This window comes from Haemaphysalis longicornis, unplaced genomic scaffold (assembly GCF_048455015.1).
Source record: "Haemaphysalis longicornis isolate Haplotype H1 unplaced genomic scaffold, Haemaphysalis longicornis Haplotype H1 scaffold_7, whole genome shotgun sequence".
Taxonomy (NCBI): Eukaryota; Metazoa; Arthropoda; class Arachnida; order Ixodida; family Ixodidae; genus Haemaphysalis; species Haemaphysalis longicornis.
Genome location: NW_027526422.1, coordinates 49,154,900 through 49,180,327, shown reverse-complemented (window position 1 = coordinate 49,180,327; position 25,428 = coordinate 49,154,900). Strand labels below are relative to the sequence as shown.

General features: G+C 45.4%; 3 protein-coding genes across 6 annotated transcripts in view; 2 read left to right on the top strand and 1 right to left on the bottom strand.

Moving 5' to 3' along the window:
• The window catches only part of Camta (Calmodulin-binding transcription activator), a 94,340-nt gene extending 79,849 nt beyond the window's left edge, over nt 1–14,491 (top strand). The window contains exons 17-22 of one of the 4 annotated variants that reach the window (XM_077677215.1): nt 691–836; nt 3,318–3,529; nt 3,613–3,687; nt 4,650–4,677; nt 7,852–7,972; nt 9,268–14,491. In XM_077677215.1, coding sequence (XP_077533341.1) covers nt 691–836; nt 3,318–3,529; nt 3,613–3,687; nt 4,650–4,677; nt 7,852–7,953 — 563 coding nt within the window. In that variant the 3' untranslated portion in view covers nt 7,954–7,972; nt 9,268–14,491. Of the gene's footprint in view, nt 1–690; nt 837–3,317; nt 3,530–3,612; nt 3,688–4,646; nt 4,678–7,851; nt 7,973–9,267 lie in introns of all 4 variants that reach the window. The other 3 variants (XM_077677214.1, XM_077677217.1, XM_077677216.1) reach the window with 3 other exon arrangements.
• A 730-nt stretch (nt 14,492–15,221) lies between these two features.
• LOC144145567 (uncharacterized) lies at nt 15,222–16,661 on the bottom strand. Its single transcript, XM_077677218.1, has 3 exons — nt 16,467–16,661; nt 16,195–16,298; nt 15,222–15,936 (listed from the first exon to the last, which is right to left on the bottom strand). The coding sequence occupies exons 2-3, from the start codon at nt 16,280–16,282 to the stop codon at nt 15,317–15,319; spliced, it is 708 nt and encodes a 235-aa protein (XP_077533344.1). The 5' UTR covers nt 16,283–16,298; nt 16,467–16,661; the 3' UTR covers nt 15,222–15,316.
• Nucleotides 16,662–16,830: 169 nt separating this feature from the next.
• Nucleotides 16,831–25,155, top strand: LOC144145568 (type-1 angiotensin II receptor-associated protein-like). Its single transcript, XM_077677219.1, has 6 exons — nt 16,831–17,054; nt 17,418–17,452; nt 17,537–17,648; nt 19,560–19,645; nt 21,297–21,409; nt 22,502–25,155. Exons 1-6 carry the CDS (start codon nt 17,025–17,027, stop codon nt 22,642–22,644), a joined length of 519 nt encoding a protein of 172 aa, XP_077533345.1. The 5' UTR covers nt 16,831–17,024; the 3' UTR covers nt 22,645–25,155.
• The last annotated feature ends 273 nt before the right edge of the window (nt 25,156–25,428 follow it).

The window sequence follows — 25,428 nt, the reverse complement described above, 5'->3', positions numbered from 1 at the left end:
GAAACGTACTCTTTGCATAAGGTACAGTAATAGTACAGTTTGGACAGCACAGCACAACATGTTCAAAGCAGTTTGATCAATTGCATCATGTCAGCACCTATCGATTGGCATTAACTGTCGAGACGTTTGCGCTGTCAAAGTCCTTTGTATACATGGGGACAGGATTCAAGGTCGGCCAGAATGGTGGTTTAATGTTTTGCAATTGAAAAGGATGCCATCAAGGAGGAAACAGATAAAGGCAAGCTTTCATGCTGTTCTCTTTTCTGTATCGCAATATTACTCAGTGATGACTGCGATATGTTTACACATCAGTTGATGTTTATTCATTTATTTTACAGACCGTTGCTGCGAAGTTAGTAATCTTATTAGCTGGCAGTGGAACAAAATCATCTGCGCATATTTTGTTCCCTTTTATACTTATGCTGAAGTTAGCTGTCGACGCAGATTTCTACAAAATTTGCGTCGTGCACATTACCATGCATGGTCTTTGGTGCCCAAGATAAAAGACACACCAAAAGTATTTAAAAACCCTCGACAATCCTGTAGGCATCAGTTTCGCTTTGAGATGCATAATTCAGTCAAGCAAAGCATGTTTATCTTGGTTGCAGAACAAACAAACTGGAAGTCTGTGAAAGAGGCCTTCGTCTTGCAGTGGCTGACGATGATGATGATATTTGCACTCCTCCCCAGACAAGGAGCAGCGAGAGCTGTACGAGGCGGCCAAGATAATCCAGAAGGCGTACCGTTCCTACAAGGGGCGCAAACGCCAGGAGGAGCAAGAGAAAGAGAGGGCAGCGGCCGTGCTCATCCAGAGCTACTACCGGAGGTACAAGCAGGTACGTGCACCCGCGGAACAAGCACCCCTCCAGGTGAAAGAACGTGCCACTCACGGGGCCAGCAAATATCGCAGTGAGTGGTTCGGGCAGCAAGACGGCTGAGTGAAATAGCACTGAGAAACAAAAAACAGCGTTTCAATGCTTTATCTATATCAGTAAAACTTGAAGATAGCAGGATTAACTACCGTATTTGTGTATAACCTGCCCCTGCATATAACCCGCACCCCTATTTTCAGTCCAGGAATAAAAAAAATAAATATGCCCACGCATTGCCCACAAATATACAGGAAAGGCTGAATCAACACGGCACATTTGTTGATGCAAGAGACGTACCTACATTTTACAAAGGAAAGTTTGACATCCACCTCAATGCAGCCATACGGCTACGAAGGAAAGTTATACAGCTTTCTCAGAAACTTCACAGTTGAAGGAAAATCGCCCTGGTCGCTCTCGTGATACAAACAACTAGCCTCCTGGTTAGCTCAGTTGGTAGAGCAACTGCTCCGGTTAAGCGGTGGTCCCAGGTTCGAATCCTGAACCAGGACGAATTTTTCTTCAACTGCGAAGTTTCTGAGAAAGCTGTATAGCTTTCCTCTGTAGCCGTATGGCTGCATTGAGGTGGATGTCAAACTTTTTTTCGCAGAAACTTACTCCACCTTGGGGATTTCCCCTAAATCTGGTCGACTAGTACCTATGCTTTGCATACTGAATATATTTTCTGCACGGCCTGAGCCACAATCACTCATTTCCACTGCTTCCGCTAGAGCTATCGCTTGGGCTGCAGTCGTCACTGTCATACACAATATCATCTTCAGTTCCGTTTGTGCCATTTGTGCCGTTTGTAACGCAACATTTCTTAAAGCTCTTCCAAACCATCTCACCTGGAGTCCCCCTCCATGCCTTGACGCTCCACTTACGAAACAGCGCAATGTCAGGCCTACGGATGCGGCCTGTCGGTGTTAAGTCAGAGAGACCTTCAGCCATCCGTTCAGAGTAAAGACGCTTGACATGTGCTTTGAATCGTCTATTCAACGAAACATCAAGAGCCTGAATGGTCTATTCAATGAAACATCAAGAGTAGTCGCCCCCTAACATTCTTACATTAATGCAGAATGCAATTATTATACAGTAAAAACGTAAAAGTTAGAAACAGTTTGCATTAAATTAGGCATTAAAAATAGATCATGTGTGGTGGCGAAAGCCACCATCTCATTTTAAACAAAATTCAACGGATACCTATCATCATTGTAGTATGGAGTGGTGTTTTCGTAGTGTTTTTGAGTGTTGACACTTACACTCCTTACTTTTGAATGGCGCTTTTCCTTTGTGGAAAACTCTAGCTGACTTGCCCAATATTTTTATCGGGTACTCGCTATATTATTGAGCTGTGTGTGAAAAGTGAGCACTAAGTGAGATAAAAGTGGCTGAGTTGCTATTTCTGCTGTAGCTAGGGGCTCTGTGGCATAGCCTGAATTGCCGTGAAGCTGCACTGAAGGAAATACCTCGCATGTAATCTGAACTTCTTGCATTTTTGGTGCGGGTTGTATGCGCAAAAATGCGGTACATGGTGGGGTTAGGTAAAAATATGTAACTATAAATAAGTAAACAGTGGGCCTGTGTTGCCCCATATTTAATGCAGTTCATGTTCTCGTCACGGCCGCTGTTTATTGCCAAGTATGTACTATTTAAACATAGTATATTTTGGTACCAATGATCTCAACATTCTTCTTCTTTTTTTTATTAAAAAAACAGGAAGGTGAGGCTAAGTTACTTTTAAGAAGACAAATACTTTCTAACTTGTCAATGCAGCTCTCGATAATGTACCATATGTTTTCCCGGGTTCCTTTCCAGCCACCCAGTGAGTATACCACCTCATCCTTTTCTTGTGCATGCTCCCACCCAAATGAAATTAGGCTTCACCAGTGTTCATGTGAAGGCCTGATTACATGAATGGCGCCACACAAATGCTATTTCAGTTAATAAAATGATTTCAGTATTGTGATTACTGAAAAAGAAAAAAATCCCTGTCATTGGCACGAAGACCTGCCCAGAATAATTTTTAGACATTGCACATAAACGGCACCTTGTACTTGCACATTGCTTGCAAATGATTCAATTACCTGGAGTTTTGTCATTTAACTCCTGCTTGCAACAGGAGCTGGAAACTGTTAATTTGGAAACCTGAAAGGTGGAGAGGGAAGGAAGCTTGTTTACCACCAGTCTACAATTATTGTGACCGCACCAGGAACATTTGCGCTCGGTGCAAATTTTTTTTTTTTTTTGCGTGTGAAAGTTTTTCTTGTTCACCCTTTCAAGGGATGACTTCTCAGTAACCATCTCAAAATTAAGAGCTTGACGGAAAGCTGTCTGGCCAGGAATGCACATGGCAGTGAAAGTTTTATACCAAAGAGAAGATGTTTCGACTCCATGCAAGAGCCACGTTCACGATCTCTCGTGTCTTCTTCCTCTTACCTTGCGCAGTACATGTACTACAAGCAGATGACCAAGGTGGCCGTGGAGAGCTTCCATGGCTGGTGCGAGCAGCACAAGCGGTTCAAGAAGAGCCCCGACGGGGAGGCGGGCAGCCCGGGCCAGGGCTTCTTCCACCGGGGGGGCTGCTATGCCTCCGACGACCGCCGGGCATCGTCCTCCCTCTCCAGCAGGGAGGGCACTCCCACCACCTCGGCTTTCAGGTATGTGCTTTCTCCCTCTCCTCTTCTCCTCACCCGTATTCTCGGCACTACTAAGACCTCGTCGTCGTTTGCCGCCGTCGCAGGCGAACGTATTCCCAGCGGCGTCAGCACCAGGCCGCTAGGAAGATCCAGCAGTTCATGAGACAGTCGAAAAACAAGTGAGTGTACTCTTTGAGCGGCACGTTGCATTCTTCCCTGTACTGCTGTGGCTGTTGGTGCAAGGCGTGCAAGCTATTGGAGTGAGCCTGGGGTGGATCAGAGCAGGTTTTTGACTCAAGCCGTGAATGGTGTTGTATCTAAGCTTGTTTATGTATGTACAGTTTATGGGGGACTGTTTTCTTTCTTTTTCTTTTTTTGCAGCTTTTTATGGAACAAGTAGCATGGGGGTGAGTGCTTTGCAGAGGAGCTAGAAGGATGACATATGCTTTGCAGCAGGACAAACTTTCTGTTTCGTCAACGGAATTTGATACTGATACCCTCGTTGTCAAATCTGGTGCATACACATTAAAAAGTTTTTTTTTGTTGTTTTAGATAAAAGCAAAAAAATATAACGCCCCCAAGTGCTTCGCACGAGTGCCTAAAGATGTGCCCTATGAACCCACCTGAACAAACGTTGAGCGTTATAACTGTGCATCGCAGCCCATTGCGAGAGTTTCGCTTGTATTTCTGTCAGCAAAAAAATGGTCATGTCAGGTGCAAGTGCATGTGTGGAATGTTATCTGCATGCTAAGAAATCCAGTGATTGAGTGCTTTCTCACTCGTTCTGAAGCTTACTAAAAACATTACTAATATGCTCCAAAGCTAGCAAAGAGAATAAATACATGTTAGTAGAGCTTTGGTATCATACGAGACTTGCTCAGTGCTAACCTAAACTTGACTATCCCTCTAACTGTGGCTTTTCAAGGGTCTGTGGTTATAAATGTGCACGATAACTTCTCCACTTTGTTTGATTAGTATTTTAACATCCGACATAAACGGTTCGTTTTATGCACTCATACGTATGATCAAAAAGCTTGTACTGCCAACTGCTCCCCCCCCCACCCTTTCCCTTATTCACACGTGGGCTTGCTTAGTATGCTGACAGCACTTCTCTTCCTTTTTAACTTTCACACAAAAGCAGCATGTGGGAGTTTTTACATGGGAAAGTGGTGAGTGCTCTTCTCTTGCTCTCCCTCTACAGTCTCCTTTTTTCACTCTGTGCCACTTTCATATGCTGCACACAAAGTGTACATATATGTACAGTCAAACCTCGATGTAACAAACTTCGGTGTAACGAAAGTCTCGATGTAACGGACCACTTATTATTTTTTTTTTTTAACTTCAAGTGTATGCTCACCATGTATTTTCACCCTCTATGTAACAAAGTCCCGTTTGCCGAAATTTCAATGTAACGAAGTTTCATGAACAACTAGGCACGAAATTTTAATTGTAGGAGTAGATTTTGGAAGATGCAAGCGCCAAAACGGGGTCTCGATAAAATGTGAACGGCGACTCGGGCCACCCAATGCCGCTGATGCAGCTAGCCACAAAGTGCGTGAGCGAGCCCCTTGCCTACAAGTGCGTATGGTGCCGCCGCCGTATGCCCCCGCTTTGCCCTTCGTTCCAGTTTGCTCATGCTTGTTGGGTTCCATCGTTCCGGCAAGTGCTCAGCAAAGCATTTGTGGTTCTTTATGAGCCTTGCGCGCACGTTTTTCTCACGCCCGGCGGCAGCGGCTTATGCTTCGGCCAAAAAGCGACTCGCGCCGCACGCGGCATTAGGAGGTGCCAGACTACTTTTACCAATGGGGAGGTGCGCACCGTATGGCGGGAGCTTCGAAGTGCTCAAGGATGCTGGGTGGCCCCGCCAAAGGGGCAAAGCCCGTTAGGGGCTCGGACTGTCGGTATCTCATGTTGTCGGCGTCTCATGTCGTCGTCGTAACCGTCGTCTCATGTAGTCACAGTGCTAAAATACCGGGACACTCGTTTACACCTCGCTGTAGAACGCTTCGTGCTTCAAAGACACCAGACTTTTACGGCAAAGCTGTATACCTCTTCCCCGCAACGGTTTTATCTTTGTTGGCAAAAACGCCATGGCGCCAAGGCGCCACTCTGCTAATTTATTGCTCACAAAAACGTTCATCCTCTCTCTCTTGCCCCACTAGAGAATGGGCCGCTCAAACTCGGTGGAACAAACGTTGTTGGTGTTGTTTCTGTGGTCCGTATCACGAGAGGGATTGGCCAGGAATCGGGAGCTTCGGGGCACTGATGCGCCCGCTTCCAAAAATCCGAAAAATTGTGAACTGAAAACGTGAAACTGAATGCATAAAGACGCTATTTGCACCGTTAGGCGGAGAAACGAAAGCGAAGAAAGAGGTTTGATTCATTGATTTCGGGTTTTAAAGCACCGAAGCTGCACTTGGACTACGAGGCGTGCCGTAGTGGATGGCTGCAGGTTAATTTCGACCTCCAGGGGATCTTTAATGTGCGCTGAAATCTCAACACAAGGGCGTTTTCGTTTTTCGCCTCCATCAGAAAGGCAGCCACCACAGCCGGGATCAATACCACATCTTTGGGCTCATCAAAGGGAAGAAAGAGATGCGAACACGGTGTAGTAGAGAAGAAGCTGCCCTAAGTATTTCACATCACAAGACGAAGAAACAAATGCGACGAAAGATACGCAAATATGATGTAGCAGTAAAAGAGTTGCTAATAAGTTAACACTAGGCTTTTGCCTTCATCAAAAAATGTAAGCAGGCTTAATAAAGTGCCTCGAGGATTTTGTTTTGGTTTTTCATTTCAATCATTCCTTGCGAAGTTGAAAGGTACCGACCGTCTACAGTCACACAATGAAAACTATTGATTGGGTTAGCTTCGCCAATTACACATCTTTGTGCAGATAAAAGCACTACATTCTCCGGTTGCGAGCTCAGAAATTTTTATTGTCTGGGCAGAGTAGAAGTGCAAAAAGAGTAAGGTTATGACTCGTATACTTGCCACTTACCACATGGAAAATATATGCCAGAACATCCATGGATAACACGACTGGATAACAAGCTGACTTGGATAACAAGCTGACTTGAGCAGATTCCATCACGTTGGGCAAAGGATGATCACCGCAGTCATGTGAAATCACGCTTGTTTGAAAACAGGGGCTTAAGTTAGGTGTTTCACAAGCTTACAATTTAAATGTAATTTTTGTAACAACTTTGATGTTGTATAAGTTTTCTTGGTATTTAGTATTGTTTTGCTCACAAATGAACACCTTACTTGCATCACGTGACTTCCGGAATGCGAGTTATTTCAGGCCAGAAGTAGCACCCAAAATTTTATGCCTCACGTTACGAAACGCGGGTCACCGCGAGGCCGGTGATGCCACGACGTGCACAGTCAGCGTGGTACGCCTGCATTGCTATCTCACTGTTCTTTTATGGTGATGTGGCGCAAGTGGTGAGGTGATACATGCGTTGGTGCTTTTCTCCTTACTTGTGCACAAGTAAGCAATTATAAGGTCATCTAGGCTGTTCATTATTGAACGAGGTAGATTTTTGTCCCATGTGAAAAGGAGCTACACTTCGCAACTTCATTGTGCTTCTTCCCAAGCGTACATTGTATTTTGTAGCTCCCGCAGCTCAGCTCTTTTTTTGGGGGGCGCTTTCCTAAGCGGCGCGTATGATGTTCTACAGTGCACTTTTCGCCCACATTATCAGCTTTCTTCCCGCATGAACTTTGTTTTCCCCTCGTGTTGCATTTCAACGAGCGGTTAGAAGCGCTTGCTGGAGCTACCCGCATCATGCGGGTGATCTCCACAGCTGCGTCAGTGCACCTGTGGCTCGCAAGGTGTGTTTTTGCATGCAGAAAATGCCCCATGCGTTTCACACTGATGCCCACGTAGACAATTAAGCTCTGACGAACAAACAGTGTGCCAGCCGTGTATGCACACCACGTTTTCGTTTGCAGGAACTGCTTCGTGCGGTTAACACTTCATTTTAACCGCGAATTTCAGTGTAACAAAGTAAAGTACAAGTTTTACGGACTTCGTTACATCGAGGTTCAACTGTATACCCAACCTGTCATGTTAACTGTCAACAGGCCCCCTTCTTTTTGGTAGCTATTCTGGTAGCTATCATCGGTGGCTATTCTACTTCCGACTTCTGACTTCTTGTGCTTGCAAACCCAGCCCTTTCAGGTTTGCATAGAAGCACTGCTCAGAAGTGAAATGACCCGCAGCGGGTGCCTTGTGTACTAGCACTTCAGCAACTCATTCAGGAGTGTCTCGGTGGGCGTGGGCGCCTTGTGTGCAGCAGCTTCCCCACCGAGTGGATTCGCTTGCCACGTTTTTCCAGATTGCAGAGAGAGCGTGCCTTAGCTGCCGAAAGAGAGAGGCCAGCGGTGGTCGTTCCAGCGCCACCACGGCTGCCCACAAGATCCCAGGAACTGCCTTCTAGCTTCAAGGAGGCCTGAAAGGTGAGCCGTGCACTGTCGCCAATGCAGTGTTCTTCAGTGTGAGACACGCTGAGCCTAAGTGCCCTTCCAGTTTTTGCTTTTCGAGAGAACATCTGCGTTAGATTTCAGCAGTAAAGGGAATTTACTGCAGCCATTGCACCAAGTGCAGCATCCAAAGAAGCGCAGCACAAGTACAGTCGATGACCGATTATTGGGACCCTTAAGGGTCCGCAAAAATTTCCGAAAAATCAGGCAGTCTAAAAAGCAAATGTGCCCCCAAAAAGCTCAGTTTATTGCTTACTATTAAGTGAGTGGGTTGAAAAAGTGATGAATGCGCTTCTGAACCTTGCTCCGCTTCCGTGTGAGCAGGTCCGCCTGAATTTCGGCGAAAGTCATCGTGTCGCCGTAAGCCGACAGAACAGTTCTGACCGCTTGCTTCAGCTTGAAGCACAGTAGCCAATTCAATCAAATGCGAGCCACAGTAGCGACACAACATGGTTTTTGTGTTTCTGCAGCACGACCACAACTAGGCCCAGGCCTACTCGCTAAGCTTGGCAACACGTGAAACGCATGGCAAACACAAAGGCAAAGAGGCAGTCGAAGCTAAAAACATGAGTGTTTTTGCCGCCAGCGACACTGTTGCAGAAGTTAAAGCTGCTAGGCAAGATAGCCTCAATCCAGCGTCAGAGGATACTAGTGGACATACCGGCATGCAAGGCCAGCACTGGTTTTGAGGCTATAGGAGGAAAAAAGAAACAAACAAGACAGCGGTGACACACCTCAGTATGTGTTGTAGCTGGTCCAGCTGACGCTTGGATAGTCCAAAAAAATCAAACAGCATACCCGCTTGTCCAAAATTTTGACCTGCGTAATACATTGAATGTATGAGGTATGTCCTGGTGCCGGGAAATCGTCCGAATATTCAAGCATGTCTGAAAAATTAGGCGTCCGAAAAATTGGTCGTCAACTGTATTATCGGATGCTTAATCTTAGTGCCTAACAAAACTGCAATCGACAGTTTTCAAGTGCCAATTTTGCAGTTTCTTTACAGCAGGGAGGATGTGTTGAGTGCTCTTGATGATTATTATACTCAGAGTTTAATGCTGTTACGGTAGTGTACAGGAAAACAGATCATTTCCACGTCCTTCATAGTGCATATAACTGTTACTGCTAAACATTGATAGTGCTTCCAAATCTGAACAAACACATGTCAACGAGTTTTTTTTTTAAAACGCAGACTTGTTCGTCCAGTGCTCTGCAAACACTAACCAAGTATTTCCTTCCCGTCTTTTTTTTCCCCCTTGTGTGCATTTCAGCAGTGTGAGCTCAAGCAACAAGTGCATGGAAGAAAAGAAAGGAACGCTCTGAGGAGAGAGACGTAGCGCGCAGCAGTGGCCTCGCTGTTGCAGGAATTCCTTTCTTCGTTTTTCTTCGTACTGGACTTGTACCTGCGTCATTGCTTTCTGCATACCCGTGTGTTGCAGGTCCTGCCAATTAGCTTTTCTTACACGTGCACCGTGCCGTTCCGTTTCATTTCTTTTTTGCGCTAGTTTCTCACTAAGGCATGCTTACTCAAGGTTGCTTTTATGCCCACAACTGGTGCGCCCTGTATGCATCTTCATTTCTCTTTTACACAGTGCTTCATTTGACTGAGGTTTCCACCCAAATCTCAAAATCGTACGTTGCTTGGCAGCGAAACGTCACCACTGAAAGGTTTTTTTTCATCGGAATATGAACCCATGTTCCTTTGCCGCCGAGACCTCCACATTATTTTTGTTTCACTTTTTTTTATGTGTCGTAAACTTCATTGAGCTGTACACTTGGTTTCCGAGCGCCCCTTTTTGAGACGTCTTGTTTTCGTGCTCACAGCTTTCTCCTGCGTTTACACCGTGCAGACATCCGCGCACACACACACACACGCGCGCAAAAGAATGCAGTATGGTACAAATGTTTGTAAAACCATGGAAGCCTCTCCTTCCTTCATTAGACACAAATATTCTACTCTGCGCCTTTCATCTTCACAAGACACGACGAGAGGAATAAAAAAAAAAGGAAGGAAGGTCGAAGAGCACTGTTCGTAGCGACTGTTCGTGTTTCATCAGTACTATACTAACTTATCTTCATTGTGAGTTTTTGAATGTTGTCTGTAAGAACAAAGCTCAGTGTTGCCTTCTTAAGACAGGTTCTTTATTTTTAGGTTCTTTGCGGAAGTGTCAATCACTCCATATTTCGCACCCGCGGTGCAATGACCGCCACGTGAACTCGAACAGGACACACACACGCCCCCCCGCATGTGTCTGCCTCTCGGTTTATTTGTTGTTGCTGTGCCAGCCCAGTGGTATATACATATATATATAGGCATATATATATCCATATATTCCTGTTGCCAGTGGTGTTTGCTTGACGGTATGTTACGAGAAATTTTCGCTGCTGTGAAGTTGTTCAGGCATAATGCATCGCAGCAGTGGTGCATCCCACAAGATCCCTGTGAAAGGCTCAAGCCTACGAGGAATGGGTAAAAACAGAACATCAAATGCTGCGCATCGCAAAGTTTCCTTTTTCTTTTCCTCCGAGCCACGACGGACACATTGTCACAAATTATCCCTTCAGAGCGGTGTGTGTGCCCACTCTCTGTTATGTACGTACGTAACAGTACTTCTTTGAGTCAAATTTGCACCTTGTGAGGGACAAAAAAGGAAAAAGTTTGTTGTGACCACGAGAAAAGGAAAAGTTGACCCCCTTTCTAGTCATAAAACTTCTCGCTCCGTTCTCGTACAAGCTAGCTAGAGGCTTCCTTCTGACGTATTCCCGCTTCGGCGCATCCGTTGGGCCGTGGTGCCTGCGATATTATTGACACGGGGGAGTGTTGTAAGGTACATCTTTGTTGCTGACACTGTTTCTGTTTCTCGCCGTGCAATGATGATGTACGCTCCCGTAACCGCCTTGTCTGTTCTTTCCTGTTGTCACATGTCCGTGCCATAGGTACAAACTACACACTAGCAAGCTGGCCAAACGAGTCTGCTTGCACGTGGGATCGTTGCTTTTTCAAAGAGTGCTGTTGGCGGGGGTCGCATATTTTGCTTCGCGTTTGCGAGCTTGCTCGCGTGGGTGGGGATGAGAACTAACAAAAACCAGGCCTTGTACACTTAGCTACGTGTCTCCACGTATGCCTGGCAAACGAGAGGTGGTCGTGGGTTTTAGTTTGAAGCAAAATCAAAAAGATCGCCGTTTACGCTTACCACAGGCGAGCACAGTGACGCACTTAGTTCTCACTTTAAACCGAGAGCATGCTTCGAGCGCAAGCTTAGAAGTCTTAAACTGAGTGCGCAGCTGTGTGCACTCGGTGGTGAGCTGTCAACGCTCGGTGCTGCCATACGGGGCAGCGGTTGAGAGTTGTTGGTGAGTGGTAGCATTTCCAGGGCCCACGTGCAGAGGTATATGTAGAGCACGACTTCTTCGGAAGATGCCTTGGTACACTCTGTGTTCCTCTTGCCAAATCTACAACCTTCGAGAAACGTTGCTACTAGTATTTCGCGAATCATTGCGGAGGAGGTGATTGGGCAAAGGTGAGGACGTCTCCAGGGAGCTTGGGTTCCGCTCCGTATAGCTTTTGTATTATTAGGTCTCAGGTGTGCGCGACCTACTAAACACAGCGCGTTTTTCTCGTTACACACGCAGAACCTGCTCTCGCGATTGTCTCTATTTTTTCGGCTGACTAACCCTCCTGCTCATGAAGATGAGTGCTCGTTACTCTCCTTGCGAGGCACACGGCATAGTAACTGAGGACAAGGATATCTCTTCTCACTTTTGTGTGGTCAGCATTGTTAAGTTAACCAATCCCCTTGCATTGCCTGGGTTTCTAGCCTGCTTTAGGAGCCCACCAAATCGAGACACAAGTTCACGCAGATTGTCCGACTTGCGCGAATTCACACTCTTTGAGAGCGATGTTGAGCAGGACAGGAATTGGAGTCAAAGGAAAGTTACAGAGTGCACTGTGCAGAGGAGTACGAGGAGGGGAGGTGTCTCCGATGGGTGGGGGCGAAATCGAACGTCAGGCAATGGAGATTCGAAAATCTGCTCGGAACGTTTTGGTGACCTCCCCCGTCGGCTGTCCTCATTGCCAGGAACTGTCCACAAACAATGCTGCTGGTCATATACGCCCATCCTCCCTCCCCCCAACCGTCTTTGTGCGTACCTGTGTTGACGTATCGACGGTCTTGTCATCCCAGCGCAGTCATGTATCACTGACCCCTGTCTGCCTGCGGAGTGGGCTCTGTGTACATACACTTCGTGTAGTCACGCTGTAACCCCAGCAACGCAGTCTCAACGTACTGAGGAGAGGTTTAAAAAAAAAACAAGCATACAACAAGACATGGTAGAGTGCTGTCTTTTCTTAAAGCTTTCACTTGTAAGCGCTACCTACTATAACTACTCTCTAGTCTATTCTCTCACCATCTCTACTTCAAGTGAAGTATACCAGTACAAATACCAACCCCAAGTCCAAGTGTGATGGGTGCCCATGAGCGCCGTTAGATGTGGAGGAACCCAGAATCGTCGTCACTGTCACTCTTGCTTTGCGGAGAAGGAGAGAGAGAAACGATTCCCTGGCACATGTGCTTCGAAGAGGAACCAGCATGCCTCTCGCATGTCAAACTTTGCCAGTTTGCAGGTTTCAAAAAGGCGAGTCCAACCCAAATGACTCTAGAGCCACCAGCTCTCTTGGCATCCACAGCTACAGGATAAAAATGTGGCATGACGTACGAACTCAGTGGATTTCAAAACATGCTACTGGATTGGCCTTGATAGTGTTTCATTAGTCCAAGTCAAGCCAAGCCAAGATTTGGTGCGCACTAATGTCACTTAATGTGGACAGGGGCGTATGCATGCCAAATTAACTCTGTACACACGCTTCAAGCTGGGTGCTGTGAGCATAAGATGCGACAAGGAGCCCCTGTGGAGGGCAGGGGTATTTACTGTGCAAACTACTTCTGCTTCATCTCTTACTACTGGCTTGTGCTTGCATCTTAGTGTGATAAAATTTGCAAAAAGAAATTGAGAGCTTGCTGCGTGATTTTCAGGTGAATGGCTATAACGCACAACCGACTTTGCAGTAATTGCATTCCACAGAACAGAAGTCTTAGACTGAGACAGGGTTATGACAGGCGGGAAAATGTTTTGCCATTACGTCCGTTTCACATTCAGGACAGGGGTCTTTTACAGCAGGAACATAGCCAGTACACAACCCAGCACATCTAAATTTTATCTAAGGCCAGTCTATATTAAGATTACCCAGCAGTCTTCATGTCATGTCTGAAAAGGATCATGGAACGTGTGCTGCCATAACGTTACGCCAAGATGATAGAGATCACATGCATTTCGGTGCATTAGTATGTGGTCACAGGTAAACAAAAAAGCTGGGCAAACCAGATAAAAACCGATAGTCTAAATGCACCTTGGAATCACACGGCAACATAGCACAGTGCTGTTCTCTCTCTCTCTCTCTTGCCATCTTTCTGTCACTCTCTCTAGTACCATGCCTATATACACACATATATATTCGTGCTCAGACCTTCATCGCAAGATGTGAATAATCGTGATAGCACAAGGTGTCGCCGTCTTCTGTTCCTCTCTTCTCGTTCTTAGCGCTGTCCGTAAGCCGCGCGGCGGCCGATACGCGGCCGCGACTGCTGCAGCCCCGTACGTCACCGCAGCGGTGAATTACCTGAGCCCCTCGCGAGGGGAGATTCGAAGATTTCTTATTTTTGCGCGTCAAAACAATTTTTCTACAGTTGCGCCCATCCCCCCCCCCCCCCCCTCCCTCCCCGTTGTCTCCTCCTTTCTGCTCGATACATTTGTGGTGTCCATAGCTGTTTTGTAATTTCTACCTAGGGAGTCACTTGTAGAGTTTGTTAAGGGCCTCGTGTTAACGATTTTTTACATATATATAATATATAAATATATATATAATATATATATATTTACTGCCAGTTCCTTGGTATTTTTGACGACTGAATATTTTTGCAAAAGTTGCAACTTCTTTTCTTGCTTCTGGGTTCACCTTCTTCACCGGACTAGCTGCGAAGCCTTGAGGGCGAGTGAAGAAAGATTGGGTCACGGTTCAAGAGAAGCAGTCAGGTTGTTGGAAGGAGTAGCGTTGAGAGGAAGCGAGACAAAACGTTGAATGGCTGTTGAGCCCAGCAGGCGTGCTGGCTCAGAGGCTGGGCTAGTAACTTGTCGTAAGTTCTGTGAACGTTTTTTTCCCCCCCTCCCACCAAGCCCCCTTGTTCTGTTTGACTGTGGGGTAGGGGAAAGTGTGATAGTTGAAAGATGCTTTTTTTTTCTTCTTGTGTGTGTTGCCATGCATAGTGGCATGTAGACACTTTTTTTTTTTGACTCGCTGTTATTGTTTTTCCCGCACCGCAATGACTTCGTTTGATCTCATCTGTTAACCTCTCCCCCCATGCCAGATTATCACTGATTTCTCGTGCGTGTTCACTGTGTAAAAACCACAAAAACAAATAAAAACTATTCTTCCTTTCACTTCTCTCTATTGCAAAAACGGTGTTCCGATTATAAATGTGTCTGCAACTGGCAGTGCAACTTTTTACCACTTGTTACTTGGCTGCAAAACTATTTAGTGAACAAAATTGAGCAGCCACATGGGTGGTTGCAAACTTTAGCTGAAGGTACTAGTAATTGAAATAATTAATACATTGCGACAATCTGGTTAGCAGATTTACCAAGCTGTGGCCAATCCCCCTCTGCAGGTACTGCAGAAGTGAAATACAGTCGCGCTGGGCTGCAATTGCAGCGTCAGGTAAAGTTATGAAAGTTATTGAATAGAAACCTGAAGAAATAAAAATTTCCAGAACATAAATCTCAGAGTTGAAAAACGGAGATCTTCGGTGCCTCCTTTTTCTCACAGCGTCCAAAAGAAAGTAAAGCGGCAGAAGAGCCACAAATTGATGGAGAACTGGGCAAGCTGGCCAATTATTGTCCTTAGTAGCAGTTGCAACCTAGTAAGCACCGAACTAATGCAGGCAACAACACCGCAGCTGCACGTTACAGGGTTGTAAGTAAAGGCACTTGCTCACAGACTTCAAACACAACACAAATGGCTGTCTCAGAAATTAGAACCCTCTCCGTTTCGAGTTGTTTTTCAGACACCTCCACAGGCCACTGGTCAACTGATAAGACTTCAAGCTGAGAAGCAACTGTGAAGCTAAACTATACCAAGCTTGCGCAAGATTGCAGACAGGAAGCACTCCTCGACAATAGGCAGACTAATTTTATTTATCGTTCCATCCAAACGCTCCTGCAATACAGAAAACCACTACACCAAACGTTCTCTGCAGTGACACGCCATCAGTCAAACTTCGGCTTGATATACTGCACGTTGCTCCTGTGCTTGCGCATCAGGTCGAGCATCCTTTCCCGTCTCTCTTCGCGAGTCTCTGGCCTGGGTCTGTTGCGAATAGAGTCGAAGACTCCCTTGACAAACTTCTCCGCGTCAAAGGCCTGCGCCTCGTGGATCTGAGAGAGCAGTTCCGCGCGAAAGGCTTGCTCTTTGGCCTTCTCACGACGAAACCTCCGTTTGGCCCAGAGGAAGTACATCTTCTTGCGCAGTTTCCGAAGCTTGTGCTTTTTCATTTTTTTACGCCGAATGATCAGCATGTTCACGGCGCGCTTTTCGCTGACACCACCTGCTGGGCTTGGATCCGTTTTTTCAAGCCCGTTAGAGTTGGCGTCCGTCGACGGAACAACGATTTCCTTGATGCCAATGACTGGCTTCACGAGAGAGGGGAGGGTGTAGTCCCATGGAGTCCTCAAAGTGGGGAGGACGACTGGCTCTCTGGTACTTGGTGGCACGTACACAATCCTCTGGTCGATGCTGGACGTTGCGGGAGAGTGCTCTGCTGCGCCTTTTCCAAGCAGGTTTGTGGTCAGAACATTGATATTTTGATAAGCAATATATGCTAGGCTTCCTGAAAAGAAACAACAAAAAAACTTTACACAGCCGCGCAAAACCTTGTTGTTATTGTGAACTACCGCAGGACGGTCAAATTCTTTGCCGGCTACCTCAGACGAGTCTTTCGCCGAGTCAAGCACGAATACACATAGTTCTCAACGCTGTTCCAAATGCTGCTTGCACTAACATTTTATTATTACGAACGTCTCCTGAGTATGAAGGCTGAGTAAAAAGCTGAGCAGAAAACAAGAACTAAAATTAAAGCACGACTCACTTTGTGGTGCGGTGTGAAGCTCAGGAGCCTTTGCAAGCAGGTTCAGTCGGGACGCGGCCCGTGCTAAGGCGCGGGCTAGAGCCATCATCGAAGCGTGGTTGGAACTGCAATGTGAGGTAAAATAAAGCAAGGTCTTGGCAGCCCCACAGCCCAAAACCTATGAATTGCACTGGCACACACAAGCGAACCAGAGAACCAGGCGCTAAACAGAATTATGAAACGTTTTTCTGCGAGAGTCATTAAAACCACAATTGTGGACTGTTGAAGCCTACCTTGAGCAGTGATATGAAGTCAAATATCCAGGTTGGTTGCAACAAGCAAGGGTTTCGCTAGGACCCACTAACCACGCACGCTGCCATCACGCTGCCTATGCAGCTGGCCTTGGCTTGTTTTGGCACAGAACAGGGAGGATTGTTTTGGCTGAAAATGTTCTAAACCAATCTTCTTCACGACCGTTGTTCACGACCAGAGTTACTCGTTCACGACCGTGACAAAATTTTATCTAGATTTTGCACTTTCGAAAGCTAGCACAAGAACAAGCTACCTATTCACGACATAAGCGGTGGATTTTATTTTTTTTAACTAAACATGTTTTGAAAGTAAAATGATGGAAATTTAAACTTGCGCTCCTAGCGCCCTCCCTGGCGTTTTATTGCGAGCGACGTTGATGACGCTGGGCAACAGGCGGGCTACGCTCCTTTCACAGTGAAAAAAATATTTACGCCATGCGATAGCGTTATCTTAATCTAAGTCTTTTTCCTTAGATTATACTCTGCGCGTAGGGCGAATTAGTATAGAAGTTTGCTTGGTCGAAGTACCCCTGTACAAAGATGATTTCAATCCAAAACCCGCAGCTCAAGGTAAGCCCCCGCCTACCTTTTGGGGACCGTGCTTGAAACTACGCAGATGCGCAAGTACCCTGAACTCTAAAACATAATCGTTGTTAACAAATTACTGCAGCCGAAACGCGGCTGCGTAGTTGTTGATGCTCTAAAAGGGATAGGCGATTTCTCCTTAATAATCTTCGTGAACCCTGGTCTTGTACAAGCTTACGAGCTTGTTGACGAAGCTTGTTGGAATGCCGTGCTTATTTTTTCAAGGAGGCTTTGCAAGCATGTAGTGCCTGTGAGCGGGTTCAAACTATGGAGAGGTTTCTGAAACTGTGCGGTAAATAGCGGAGAGAGCAGTACTGGTTGTAGTCTAACTCGCAATTCTCGTTTCAGGCCATATTCCTTATCCACATGCTCCTAACAGTATGGTGAGTACTTAAAGCGGTGTGCTGCGCGTGTAGGCACTGCTGTGTGCGCTATCGTGCTGGTACTTATGTGGTTTAATCTTCTAGGCCCCTGCAAGAGGGATGGGCGCCGCAAGCTTATCTCTACTACAACCTCATTTATTTATTGACACTGATTTGGGCGATTCATCACAAGGACTCCGAAGAGCCTGTATTTATGGCAAGTATAAAGACTTTTTTTTTCTTTTCTGGGCTGCAGAAAAAACCGAATAGTTTAAGTTGGAGAATATGACAAGAAAGCTGGTACGAAACTCTAGTAAAACTTCCCCAGATTTTGTCGGGTGATATGACTTGTGGATAATCTGTCTGTGCATATTGATTGTGGCTGTCTACTCCCTTTAGTAGACCCTTGTCATGCAGTCTCAGTGGGATTACAAGTGGGTAAGGATCCGTTTAATACACCAAGTGCACATACCAATGTGGGTAAGTGCTGAGTCACAGTAACTGGGAGAAAAAGAAGAAGAGGAAAAAGGATAACGGTGATGATAGTGAGTGGGCACATTCAGCAAATGGACACATGCTTTTGCAATCGCAATGTCATAAGTGCTTAAGCGTCATCATAATCTGAAGGTGTGACACGCTTGTTGTGGTAAGCTCATTTCCTTACAGTTTGAAGCAAGCTGTGCGTCTTGTGTGAAGCTGTTCGTGTAGGCAAACATGGCCGAAACATTCCAGCCAATGAGTAGTGTCTGATCAGTGATCATGAGCATTATTGGGCTACTCCGTGCTACAAATGTAGCTTTCTCTTTTTTTTTTTCTTTGTGCTTTGAAATTAGTCGATCAAATTATTGAAAGCAGTGCAAGTATTTTAATAAAAAGCTAGCCACCCTGTTTAAGTGGAAGTGCTTCTAAATTTACCGATAACTATCCTTTTCTATGACAGCCCCCCTCACATATTATGCTTTTAATTCCAGTTAATGTTTCGGAGTTTTTTTTTTTTTTTTTTTTTTTTCCCTTCAAGAGTTGAAACGATCTCATGTCTTCAACATAAACAAATATGCATGTATGAAAGTTCCATCCTGCTTGTGGAAAAAAGGCACAACATAGAGTCGAAAAAGAGATAACAACTAATGTGAACCAAGCATGTCTGTGCATTGTTGAATAGATGGCCACTGATGGCTGTTTATCACGGCATCCTGAAATTTTGTCAAAAATTTTGATACACTCTTCTTATATTTTGCACATTAAATCATGACAGCTTTCATTTGTAAGTGTCACGATGAACACCTGCTTTGAGTTTGGCACTCGGACTGGAATCTTTAAAGGGGCCTTAAAAACAAAACACAACTTCGGTCATTTCGAAAGAGCTGGTCTTTCGTAACTCACTCAACTCCATTCCAGCCACGAGACGCACTTTGAGCTGAAAAAACATGGAAAATATTAAAACACTTTCAGATTTTGCACTGCAGTGACACAATGAGGGCAGTAGTGATGTATTGTAAGCAAGCATTCAAGTGGTACACTAAAATGGATCTAGAGGCCCCAATACAGTTGCTCAGTCATGTTTCTTGCCAGTGACTTATGTCGGGGGCTGCCAATCGCACAAACGGAACCCGCCGCAGTGGCGACGGCATTGTGCTGCTGAGCACGAGGACACGGGTTCGATTCCCGGTTGCGGCTGCCGCTTTTCTGATGGAGGCGAAAAGCAAAAACGCCCGTGTGTACGAGATTTCGGCGCACGTTGAAGATCCCCAGGTGGTCAAAATTAATCCGGAGCCCTCCACTACGGCGCACCTCATCGCCTGCGTAGCGTCAGCACATTAAATAAACCCTACAATCAATCAGTCAATCAATCGCACAAACAAGATTCTGTGACGTCATCGAGAAATCTCCAGAAAGTGGCTGGGGAGGCGCCACTGCTTTGTATGTCTTTAATATCTGCATTATTTCTTAGCAGTTTGCTATGAAATTAGTATCTTCGTTGTCGGGACAAAAGTCTTTTTAATGAGCCAGACTTGTTTTGTCCTCATGACCCCTGTAAAGAAATATAGCGGCTTGTGTGCCAGATGCTCCAGTATGGCTGTACTGTTATACCACTAAGTGTTTGTTCCATCATTTTCTTTTTTTTCAGGCACTAGCCATAAACCTGGGTACAATCTTAATGGACATAGTGACACTCGGAATGCACTTCCCCAGCCAATTTACATTCTGTGCTGGGTATCCTTTTTCTGCGGCTAAAAAAAAATATATTGATGTGTGTGCTCGATTTGATAATGCGTGCCGAACAAGTTGCGTAATGTTGTGTTTTGTGTTGAATTTTCATTACTGTGGCACTGTTTAGTAGTGTGCTAAAGGGCTGTTCAAGCTGGGAACCTTGAGTAAGAATGTTTCTTACTCTCATAATTTAAAACTGTATGTTAAAATTGTGCAGTCGATATTGTGACTGTTACAAAGGAACAATTCAGGCTGTATTGTCCTGCTTGCCTAGATGTGCAGAGTAGACAATGTGATGCATCTATCAGATCAGGGAAAAAAAGAAGGAACGGGCTTGAAAACAATCACTGGTCCTCATGCTACCATCTTGGGGAGATGTAATGGTAAAACCTGATGGGGCCCCAAATCGTGCTGTGGGTTATCACTGTTGCAGTAAGCCTGACATATCTATGAACTGGGAGGTAGCTATTTTTTGTGAACTCTAGGAAGACTTTTCAGAGAAACAGTTCGAAGTAACACAAATTGAATCGATCAGTTAAGTTTTAGCGCTGAACCATCTCATAAACAACGGTACGGAGTGTCTCGTATTCTTCTTTGCTGTTTTTGGAAACACCTGGGCCTCTGCATCTGCACACTGCAGTGAAGCACGATTGTGGCGTTCCTCCTCCACCCCCACTACCGGGCGTGGCATGAGCATTCAAGAATATCCCATTTTTGTTTCCATTTGTTGTAGATACCTTTGCTGGCAGTAAGAAAATGCAGTTGCACCTGTGTCCAGCTTCATAAATTTTTTTACTTTGCTTGTTTACTAAAGCAAAGTGTCTAACCGAAATCGATGCTGAAATGACACCTGCCACCTGGTGCCTGTTTTGTAACACTTACAGTAAAACCTCATAACAAGAGGCACTCAAGGAACCCTAGAAACATGTCTTTTGTAAGCAAGGTGCAATGTTGCTGACATGTCAAACGTACGAAAATCAACCAAACAGTCTTCATTCAAATGTCTCTTACAACCAAGTGTCTCTTGTAACGATGTTTTACTGTACTAATCTGAGGTTTACGTCTTTCCCAGCATTTCATACCTGAATTCTGCTTCGTTTAGCAGCATTGCAATAGCTAATCTTACACACGTCTTATGCTTGCAGCTCAATCTGAGGACAGTGTGCCTTGCGACAATTTTTCAATGGTGGAGACCTGTTGCGTGGATGAAAGCCACCTGTGAAGGCCAATACTCTAGTATTTGTTGCTTCAGGGGAGGAAGGTATGGGTGTGGCACACACATAGAGCGAAAGGGGCGATTCACGCTTTGTCGCTGTGTTGAGGCCCTGACAGACTTCGTTAATGAAGCAATATTTGTACAAGGGGGACATCTTTTGTAACAGCTAAGCTGCCATGATGTCAGGCACCCAGATTAAAAAAAAATAGCATCCGAATTAAACTATCCTTAATAATTAATATCTGTTTGCGATTTGTTCTGTGTGCTTGGCTGCAGTTTCCCCACCCCATCTTTTTCCCCATGCAAACGTGCCTCTTGAGATGGAGTGCAGTGGAGAAAGCGTCTAGGTTGATGCCGCAGTGTTAAAGAATAGATAGCGCCACAGCTTTTTTTTTTCACATCGTGCGCACGTTCTCCTCAATGGCCCGAAATGCTCAGCATTGCCATCGTGAACCTGCTCTTCCGGCCCGTGTCCAGCGTGTTTCTCCTGCGCATCTTCAACGAGAGGGGAGGCCGCTATGCTGACCTGGGCATCCCCAACTTCGCTGGCGGTGAGCACGCTCTCGTTTGACTGTCGGGTGCCTTCTTGCAAGACGATTTCGCAGTGCACCGGCGCTAAAATTTTCTAACCTACTGAGTATGGGCTCTGGGGAAGAGCTTGAACTTTAATGAATGATGGGGGGGTTCAGCTTAAGATTTGGCTGAACTGAAGTGTAGTGGTATCGTAACAGGTGAGGACGAAGAGGAGCTCATCGAAAGAAGTGGATCGCTTCTGAAATGCCAATGGCATTTGAATGAAATGGTCAGGTTGACCTTTCATGATGGTGGCCCCCACTTGCTCCTAAACATCATTTTCCCGCTCTGAGGGATGCTGCAAGAGCTAGTTGCCATTCCTGTGTGTGGAGCCATGGGCCTTGTTGCTTACACCATTACAAATGGCCTGCTGTTGGAGCAAGTTGGGATCGTGAGGTGTCTTCGGAGAAGGCCAAATCTCTTGGCGTGTGTTAATTGAAGTCTGGCCTTACATATACTATCGTGAAATAGGTGTGGCTGTTGCTTTTTATAACAGCAGCTTGTTTTCTTTTTTGGTCAGTTTTCTAAGGTTCATTGGCATGAAACGTTTTGTTGAATAGAGTTTTTGGAGTGGCTTGGGATCATGCCACCCATCAAGGAATGAAATAGGCCAGGTATCGACTTCATACAGTTGCAGGCCTCGGAATTAGCAATTTTTACTCCCTGGACTGGAGTTAAAATAAATGGAGCATCAGCTTTCCTGGGCTGACGGGAAAATGTGGAAATACTAAAAAGTAGAAGGGAGAAAGATTAGAAGTAAAAATCAAAACGAGTGAAGCAGTGGCATAATAGCGAGAACATCTCTCTAGCACTGTTAGACTTTGCACAGGAAAGGAGTGAACAGGGCATTTGCATTTGTCCTGTTTACTTCTGTCCTGTGCTTGTTAAGCACTAGAAAGATGCCTTCGTTACCACGTAGCCAACTAGCCCAACTTCTTACCTTAAATTCAACGATGTAAACTTCACTACTGCTCCCCTTTCTCCTTTTCTCTCAGAAATAGGGTGGTGGGAGCCTTTACGAATGCATTGGCAGATTGACGGAGCGCCCCCGTTTCTTTATTGCATTTCAGGTGTGAGCACTGGGCGGGGCCAGTACGACGACATTGACCAGACCACAACGCAGAGCGTGCCCAAGACTGGACTGGACACGGGTAGCCCCAGCCACTACTCCGCAGGGGGCGACGCCGGCCTGCCTCCCTACTCGCAGCCGTAGTGTGCTAGTCGCCCTGTTTTCCCGGCACGCACTTCACTCATCCGAGGGCAAAGAGCGACCCAATCTTCAGTGGCTAGACTCGACGTGGTTGCGTTTTTTTTTTTCTTCACTCCCTTCCCCCACCCTGAAATGTTACCTTAGAACTGTTGCTGCTTAAAACAAAACTTACATGTGGAGAGAATGGTGTATTCCTCGTGTTTGGCTGCGAAAGATGTGCGGTTTGTTTTGCAGAAGCTAGTGGCCGTGCAAGAATGTGTGTGTGAGCCCATGTTAATGTGTTGGTAGTAAGCAGCTCGTGTTGCTTACGCTACTACGCATACGGATGAACTTGACAGACGTTTTGTTTTACGATTAGTTCGCTCAGTTTTCACCGAAAAGTTTGAGAAATGGTCAGTGTTGATTTAGACTGTTTATTCGCGGGCGGGCCCACAAAACTCATTCTTGCTCTTTTTTTTTTTTTTTTTCAGCTTCTGTTGTGAGAGATTTGAGGAGCATTTTCAAATGGTCTGCCAACTGACTCTTGTTATCACTTACTCCTGTTCAGGTTCGTTTTGTTTTCTTCTAGTCATTGTTAATGTGCTGCGACCCTGCTCCTGCTGCGAAAACTACCTGCGCTGCTTTTTGTAGGCGTTTTACTGTGAATCAAGCTAAACTGTTCACCAGCTTGAAGATAAAAAGAACAGTGTGCTAAGCTTGTTCATTTTTGATGCTTGTAAAAAGTGGCTCTGCTGTCATGCATTATTCTTATGCATTGCTGCCCTTTTCTTAGTGCAGCTGTGTTTTTTTGTTGTTTCCTCAAGCAAGGCAGCAATGTTTTCAACCGTCTGGTCTGGTCAACCACTTTTACTTTAATGTTCACTATTTTCATTTGCTTTTGTTGTTGGTTGCGTGCACTTCTTTTTGCTTCTGAGTTACCGAGTTTTTCACTGAGTTTGTGTGTGTTTGTAACATTAGCAGCTTGGTGTGTGCCAAATTGGCGCAGCCATTCTCAAGGCATTCCTTCCCGCAGATGGTGAACTCGGTACTTACATTCTGCGGAGACGTGTGTACCTGTGCATTAGTCGAGGCTTTTTTTGCCTCTTCTGTTCCCCTCGATGTGAGAGGGCTTGTTTTAGATCCCTGGCACACTTTGGAGTGACCACAATGCCCTTTCAGACAGCAACCGCTACAGCAGTAGCTACGTATGCATATTTAACGGCATTTAAGCCAACAAGGTGCTCTGGCACGTTAATGCATGTGTGAAAGGCAATGAGTCGCGCAAACAGTTATCTGGGGCCTTGCGGAAGCACCTTGACACATGTTGGGGTTTGACCTTTTTTTTTGTGTGTGTGTGGGCTCATTTCGGAGCAGTTTTTTTTCTTTGTTACTTCAAACATTTTTATCTCTGTGTGGAATTTTTATTTAATATACTGTGTTTGGAGTTCTTGTTCACGAATATCTTGATGTATTAAGAGCACATTCCTTTTCTACGCACTTTTGAACACCATCCTGTCAAGGCAGTTCACTCAGGACTGGGTTTATTTACACTTGTGATGTTAATCAAGTTTTTGCTTCGCGTCAGTTGCTTGTTGAGAAGCGAATTGGATTGGGGCTAGTTGGTGTCCTGGCATACCACTAGTCATTGTGCTATTGTTCTAAATATGCTTTTTGAAACCTTTGTTTTATGAATATATTGTCTGCGTAGGGCAAGTTACCAGTTCGTGTGCAAAAGGGAAATGCTGTGATTCTGCTTTTAAGCTTGAATATGGAGGTTCCTTCTGCAAAGGCTCCTTTTTGAGAAGTGGTTGTTTCAGGGTGTTTTGGAGGTCCACCTTACGGTCTGTTTGCGGCACATTTTTCAGCATCGGTCGATACAGTAGACTCATCTATTTACTTGTCACTGTCACGAGCTGTTTGAAAGCACCAAGATGAATTTGCAGGCATAGATGAAACGAATTACTTTTGCATGTTGCCAATCTTACCCATTTTTATTCTTTTTCTTTTGCTTTAGGTGTGTACTTTAAGGATTTTATATAATGCTCTGGGTAGTATTCAATCTTGGTTTTAATCAAGAAACAAGTTGTGTGAGCTAACATGCGCATGGAGTAAAGTTGCTGAATCAGTGTGAAAGCTGGAGAGCTAACTGTACGCTAGGGGAAAAGAGGGTGCTGCAAAGCAAAGTAACCATAGCCAAAGCAAAGTCTTTGTTCGTGGGCCATCACTTGAACCTACCCACAAGCTGAAAGCCAAATTTCCTTATGCTTGCTGTAAATGTACAGCTTTGTGTTACCGTGTGTTCAACCCTTTGAGGGCATTACTTGGGGTGGAGGGCCACTTTGTTGCCCTTTCGTGTGTTGCACTTAGCCACCTAGCTGCAGCTTTGCGTATAAGCACAACACATTTGTTCCAGTCCCTTCCCATTCCGAGATGTGTGCGTGTGCTAGCACCTGTTTATAAGCGGAAAGTTTGGGTGTGTACTTGCTTTAACTTTAAGAGGCTGAGTCATTGCCCAATAAACCTTTTATTCTCCTACCAGACGACGCTGACTCACTTGCGCATTTAGAATCTGCAATATTATGAAGGTTGAGCAGCCACTGTGAGTTTGCGAATTATGCAGTATCTAGAGTGCATCTGACGGAACCCAAAATGAAAATTAAAGTAATGTTTGATGGAAGGTCAAGCAGAAAAAAAAAGTTTACGGCTGATGGAATCAAAGTACAGTTGTGCCCTATGTAATCTACACAGCCTTATTGCAGTGGTCCATTTTAGGATCATCGCCAGCCTATCTACGCCCACTGCAGGGCA

Excerpts from the sequence above, each read along its gene's own strand:
- LOC144145567 (XM_077677218.1), bottom strand. The coding sequence starts at position 16,282 with ATGATGGCTCTAGCCCGCGCCTTAGCACGGGCCGCGTCCCGACTGAAC. Across the intron at positions 15,937-16,194 it reads GCTTCACACCGCACCACAAA|GAAGCCTAGCATATATTGCT; the intron begins GTGAGTCGTGCT and ends GTTTCTTTTCAG.
- LOC144145568 (XM_077677219.1), top strand. The coding sequence starts at position 17,025 with ATGATTTCAATCCAAAACCCGCAGCTCAAG. Across the intron at positions 17,055-17,417 it reads TCCAAAACCCGCAGCTCAAG|GCCATATTCCTTATCCACAT; the intron begins GTAAGCCCCCGC and ends TTCTCGTTTCAG. Across the intron at positions 17,649-19,559 it reads CCGAAGAGCCTGTATTTATG|GCACTAGCCATAAACCTGGG; the intron begins GCAAGTATAAAG and ends CTTTTTTTTCAG.